This window comes from Mytilus galloprovincialis, chromosome 14 (genome assembly GCF_965363235.1).
Source record: "Mytilus galloprovincialis chromosome 14, xbMytGall1.hap1.1, whole genome shotgun sequence".
Lineage (NCBI taxonomy): Eukaryota > Metazoa > Mollusca > Bivalvia > Mytilida > Mytilidae > Mytilus > Mytilus galloprovincialis.
The window spans coordinates 62,188,492-62,195,529 of record NC_134851.1 but is presented as its reverse complement, the minus strand read 5'-3'; the positions used below and the strand labels follow the sequence as shown (position 1 = coordinate 62,195,529).

Genomic DNA, 7,038 nt, shown 5'->3' with positions numbered 1-7,038 from the left:
TATAAATCAATGTCGTTTAATTACATTTATAATTAATTTATTGAAATTTATATTCGCTCCGTAGTGTTCTTCAGATTTATATTTTACTCCTATAGATGGTCAATATGTTTTTTCAAATATTCTGAATAATGATTCCATATGACTGCTATTTTTATATACATTACAGATTTTTTTAATTTTGTTGTCTTGAATTTCGACTCGACCAAAATAGTCAGGAACAAATTAATAGAAATGTCGACAAACACTTTTACTTTCTGGTTTGTCTTAAAGGTATAATTTCAAATTGTTTGTTCAGTAATCTTCAGTTGTATGGTTAGGTTAATGTTTAGGGTTAGTTAAATATAGCTCTTTATTGTACCACCAAGACTAGATGGCCACTAAATGGGCAAGGTCATTGAAGTGTAACACCCACACTGGTTTGTCAAGGTCATTGCGATGTACCATCAGACTAAAGCGACAAGGTCGTTGCAGTTTACCACATGTACTGGATTGTCAATGTCATTGCTATGTACAACCCATACTGGATGGACAAGGTCATAGAAGTGTACCACCAATACTAGATGGACAGGGTCATAGTCTAAAAGCGTTAGCGTACCATCCATACTGGATGGGCAAGGTCATAAGAGTGTTACATTCATACTGAATGGACAAGGTTTTCGAATTGTATCACTCATAATATTGAACAAGGTCATCGAAGTGTACTACCATACTTGAAGGACAAGGTTAGTACATTATACTACCATACTAGATGGACAAAGTCATTACAGTGTGCTACCCATACTGGATGGACAAGGTCATTACAGTATACTACTATACTGGATGGACAAGGTCATTTCAGTGTAACACCCATACTGGATGGACACGGTCATTGAGGTGGACTACCATACTGGATGGACAAGGTCATTTCAGTGTAACACCCATACTGGATGGACACGGTCATTGAGGTGGACTACTATACTGGATGGACAAGGTCATTAAAGTGTACTACCATACTTGAAGGACAAGGTTATTACAATAAACCATCATAATGGATGGATAAGGTCATTACAGTGTACAACCATACTGGATGGACAATATAAAAACAAGACTATTTGGTATGATTGCCAATGAGACACTTCTCCACAAGAGACCAACATGACACAGAAATTAACAACTATAGTCTATGTCATCGTACGGCCTTCAACAACGAGCAAAGCCCATACCGCATAGTCAGCTATAAAAGGCCCCGAAATGACGATGTTAAACAATTCAAACGAGAAAACTAACATCCTTATTTATGTAAGGCCATTACAATATACTATCATACCGGACTAGAGGGAAAAGGTCATTGTAGTATATACTATCATACTGGATGAATGTACCACCCAAACTGGATCGACCAAGTTATTACAGTCTACCACCCAAACTGGATCGACCAAGTTATTACAGTCTACCACCCAAACTGGATCGACCAAGTTATTACAGTCTACCACCCATACTTCGAGTTTGGGTATACATTTGTTTACATAATATCCATATTTTTTAAAAGATTTTTACATTGTAAAATTTTATTTATGATCAAAGGTTGTGCATGGTGATTTAAGGTACAGACACGAAGATTTAAATATTCGTGACCTGCGCACAATTAATCTTTATAACTAATGGCTACTTCATAAAAAGTTATCTTGTCAACATAATCCATTAAATGACAGAGCGAAGAGTATTTTTGAGTATACATATGTATAATTATGTGTTATGCAATACACAATTCATTATGATTGATAACAATTGGGGTGAAATTCATCGTCAAAATATGCACTTTATTTGATACAGATAGAGTAAACAGTCGGAAAAGTTTAAATCACATGCATCTAAAATAATAATAAATTATATCAGACTTAAAATTTAAAACAGATAATTTGGAATGAAATTTGATTTATAATAACAGAGTACTTAATTTAAAAAAAAAGTGTTTTATTATGTATTTTCTCTATACAATTGTAGACAAATAAAATTTCTATTATGAGGAAAATGTCCAAAAAAGACTATTTACCGGTCACAAGTCTATGTACTAGATACGAACTATTTACTGGAAGTAAGAATTTTCCCGTAAAAAGTACTTTATAACCGGTTTACAATTTCAAAAGCTATTTATGTATAAAAAAAAAAGAAGAGGTAGAATGATTGCCAATAAGACAACTCTCCACATGTGCATGCATGCTATGAACTATTTTCTAGAGGAAAACATTTTCCTGTAAAATAAATACCATAGTTACCAGTTCAGTTATAGTTTCTAAAACTATTTATGAGGTCTAAACTTTATACTGGAAGCAAACATTATCCTGGAAAACATACTCTTTACCTTTTTATAGTGTCAAAAACTATTTACGTGTTAATAACTATTTTGTTTGTTAAGCAAACATTTTCCTGCACTTTCTGTATATACAACACTTATTTACTGGAATAAGCTTTTCTGTATTTATGAATTATTGTCATTTTATTTATTTTCTTTTGTTACATCTTCTGACATCGGACTCGGACTTCTCTTGAACTGAATTTTAATGTGCGTATTGTTATGCGTTTACTTTTCTACATTGGCTAGACGTATAGGGGGGTTGAGATCTCATAAATATGTTTAACACCGCCGCAATTTTGTGCCTGTCCCAAGTCAGGAGCCTCTGGCCTTTGTTAGTCTTGTATGATTTTTAATTTTAGTTTCTTGTGTATAATTCAGAGTTTAGTATGACGTTCATTATGACTGTAGTATATATATTTTTTAAGGGGCCAGCTGAAGGACGCCTCAGTGACGGGTGCGGGAGTTTCTCGCTACAGTGAAGACCCATTGGTGGCCTTCGGCTGTTGTTTGCTCTATGGTCGGGTTGTTGTCGCTTTGACACATTCCCCATTTCCTTTCTCAATTTTATAGTATAGCTATCTCCAAGGTACAAATGTGTAGCTGAGCTGTCTCTGGAGGTTCATTTGTTCTTCTATGATAAAATAATGTAAATGTATAACTTAATTGATTTAAAATAGGCAAATTATGACAAAATAAGTTGATATAATTCTTTTTCATAGATATCCATACACTTATACTCAAGTCTTTAAAACAAATGTCTTTGGACAATGAGAACATTATACAACCTCAAAAAGTTTGTAGTCATATACAAAACAGTGCATGCAAATATGAGCCAAAATTTGTTCCTGTGATAAAAGTTCCAGTGGAACTAATATCACAGGAAATATGTTCTGGGAGAACTTTTTTTACAGATGATTTATATATAATTTGTTCCATCTCTATGAAATAAGTTCCACACTTTACCTGGTGATATAAGTACCGGGTTAGTGAAAATTGTTCCTTACTTGGTGAAATTAGTTCCAGGTTTATGAGATTTGTGCCTTACCTTGTGAAATAAGTTCTTGGTTTGTGAGATTTGTTCCTCACCTGGTGAAATAAGTTCCTCGTCTGTGAAATATGTTCCACTGGTTAAAAAAGTTATCTTATATACTGAGCTTTTGTCATCAGTGAGTTTTAAGTTATCATTCAAGTGCATTATAAAAATAAGTATTATATCAATAATATAATAAGTGAAAAGTGTAATAAAATTAACGGTACCAATTTTCTTGCACCAGATGCGCATTTCGACAATATCATCCAATTCAGATCCCGTGGAGTATAGCAAATGTTTCATTATATACTCCGTAAAAAAATATCAAAATGACTCTTTTGAGCCAGAATAGAGTAGAATAGAAAAATCATTCAGAAAAAGACTAGAACACAGTTAACAGAAACCTAGGAGGAATACAACACACAACATAAATACAAATTATGATACATTACCATCGCTTTTATTTCTTATCTTCATCCTATTATTTACTATCATGCCTTCAATTGGGTCAAATGTATCCCATGCAAGCACACTCAATTTAGCTTGCATTATAATTTAAGTGTAACAAAAAAATGTTTTGTTGCGCATAACACTGCGAAAATTGAAACCCTTGAAAACTGGTTGAACACCTAAACACCCATTGGGATTTTTTTAAATTGGCAGACATGAAAGTGGCTTATATTTGAAGGCAATATTGTCCTTCTGTCTCTGATTGATAGTGACCCCATTACAATCAGACCAAATCTCATTTTTTTTTATATTCATCAAATGCAATAAACCAAGGATAGTTATTGAGTCTCATTTTATTTAATTCTTTTTCTTTATTTTTGAGATATTTGAAATATCCTTTTATTTTCAGTAGGTCAAAGTTTTAACATTATTGCATAACATTATAGTGAAGTTCAATTTAATATACAATAAGTCACTGCCATGAGGTCAAGAACATGATAGAAAACTTTAAAATCCAAATCCCTATTATTGAAAGCAGAAATATAGTCTAGGAGACAAATCTAAACACAAACACATAATAACTCAAAAACAACAGAAAAAGAGGGATGAGCAAACAGTTTTTGGGGGGATTCGTACACGTGTTGCTTAGTCTTTAGTTTTCTATGTTGTGTCTACTTACTCTACTATACTACAATTTGTCTGTTTATTTTATTTTTAGCCATGGTGTTGTCAGTTTATTTTCAATCTATGAGTTTGACTCTCCCTCTGGTATCTTTTGTCCCTCTCCTTTTTTTAACAAGAGACTAAGAAAGGATGAGTTTATACCAATACCAAATCCAACAGAACTACTTAAAATAAACAGAGGAATTGAAAAAAATCTTGGGTAATATGGAAGTGGCATCTACATTGTTTGGTGAATGAGTCGAACTCTGTGAAGACCAGTAAATTGGTTTACCACAATTTGACAAAGCAAAAATAATAACAAATTGCATTCATTATTCCAGAACTGTGATTTTCCTTTCAAAATATTTTGAAATTGCTTGCAGATGCCAATTCAAGAATTCACAACAACTGCATTTGAATTTTGCTGGATAAACAGTTGTCTCATTGGTAATCATATCAAAACTCCTATTTATATTAAACCATGGAAAATCCTAGCTATTATAAATCAGATTCACTCGCATTATCATTTTCTATGTTCAGTGGACCGTGAAATTGGAATTTAAACTCTTATTTGTCATTAAAATTAGAATGATCATATCATAGGGAACATGTGTATCAAGTTTCAAGTTGATTAGAATTAAACTTCATCCAAAACTATCTTGTCCAAAAACTTTAACCTGAAGTGGGGCAGACAGAAGAAACAAATGGACAGAGGAATGCATGAAAGGATGCAGAGACGAAATGCCCCTAAGTATGGCATTATATTTTTTTTAACTTTTAATTGCATTCAAAGTCAAATATCTGAATCCAAACTAATTTCAATGAACAGACATGGCATTTTTACAAATTTATTTAATAAATACAAATTTGACATACTTTTTCATAGTAAAAATAAGTATCAACTATTGAATACAAATATAATAAGGAAATTTGAAATATCATATATATATGTATATTATACATAGTAACTCCTGTACATGAATTATCACAGATTTTCATTTTTTTACTGTTTTAAATGAAGTGTTTATATTTCAAACAGGCTAGGTACACATCAAGAGATTCAGGATTTTGAAAGTGAGGCGGGGGCTAGCCCCTTGGTAAGTTGGACTACACAAGTCTATGCATTAACCATAAATGTAGCTCTATAAATGGGGCCTAGGAACCCTGCCCCTCCTAAGTCTTATTATATGAAAATCATTCACACAGTATTTTATTTACAATGGAAATAAGACTTATTCTGAATTTTATGGTTTTATAAGTAAAAGAATATGACTAGTTGACACAAATGATCAATAAATAAGTACATAAAATGAGAAGTTATAAATTGTAAATGTGTTGAAAATGGGACAGCTGAGATGTGTTATTGACATAGACATTTTTATTGATAAACGTATTTACACTTTTGGTATTTAGATGTATTTTGCCTCTAAATGACCTTATATTATATCACCTCCGAATAACCTTTTGACGTCAAGCAACAATCACTTTTAGTTATGACATCAAATGTTTTGAATTATGATGTCAAAGTTTACAGGAACCTGTGTGATTATATGTAATGGAGGACAAATTTGCATACAAGTGTAAATACGTCTATCGGCCACTTTCAGATAAAGATTGTAGCCATAGAAAAACAGGCTTTGAATTGCAAATGCTGAAAAATGGGACAGAGATATGTTATTGACCAGTACATCCTTCTTTATTTGGAGCTGGAATATATTTTTAATGATCATTGATATTTTTTTTAATTAGAGCGTGTTTCAAAGCTACAGTCGCATCGAATGGTGACATGAAAGACCATTTATCTGTTATCGCTATTTTTCCTAATATGAAATTGTTGATGTTTATATTGAAAATGTCACATCATCATGCACCTTTACTTTCCAACAATTATCTTCCATCTCAAGAGAGTAGCATGATATGAAGAATGATCACAAAAAAAATATCAAAGTAAAATTACACAAAATAGCTATAATAATAATTATTACAGTTTGGACAAAAATATTTAAAACAAGATATGTATAAGGTTTACATTTTGGCATCGATTTACCAACACATTCAATATGGTCAAACTAGCAAATAATTCTTCTGCATAACTTTCAATATCGACAGGAGTATTATCCAACAGACATACAAGCTTGGCTCTGTCACTTAGAATATAAACTGTCTCATATTTTCATGCTTCTCATAATGTAGTTTACTCTGGAATGTTTTGGAATTCTTGGTAATAAGAATGCTACTTCATCTTTTTCGTCTCTGAAATGAAAATAAAGAAGAAATTAAAATGAAAATGTTAATGAAAAAATAAGAAGATTTTGTATACCAGTTGGTAATTGATTTGATAGTTAAGAAATGTATGATGTTATTTCTATGCACACAATATAAAAATAAGAAGATGCGGTATGATTGCCAATGAGACAAGGAAGTAGATCTATGTTGAGGGAGATAACTCTTTAAATCAGTTATGTGTTTGTAAAAGACAAGTTTCATCAATGTATTTTAGGCATTAACCTGAAATAGATTGGAAATAATTTATTTAACCTAGAAGCTTAGAATATATTTA

The 7,038-nt window shown here is 31.9% G+C and overlaps 1 protein-coding gene across 1 annotated transcript in view; it reads right to left on the bottom strand.

Moving 5' to 3' along the window:
* Positions 1–5,312: 5,312 nt before the first annotated feature.
* LOC143059117 (von Willebrand factor D and EGF domain-containing protein-like) overlaps positions 5,313–7,038 on the bottom strand; it is a 70,342-nt gene continuing 68,616 nt past the window's right edge. The window contains exon 31 of the mRNA XM_076232608.1: positions 5,313–6,731. Within this exon, the coding sequence (XP_076088723.1) occupies positions 6,717–6,731 (15 nt within the window). The 3' untranslated portion in view covers positions 5,313–6,716. The remainder of the gene's footprint in view (positions 6,732–7,038) is intronic.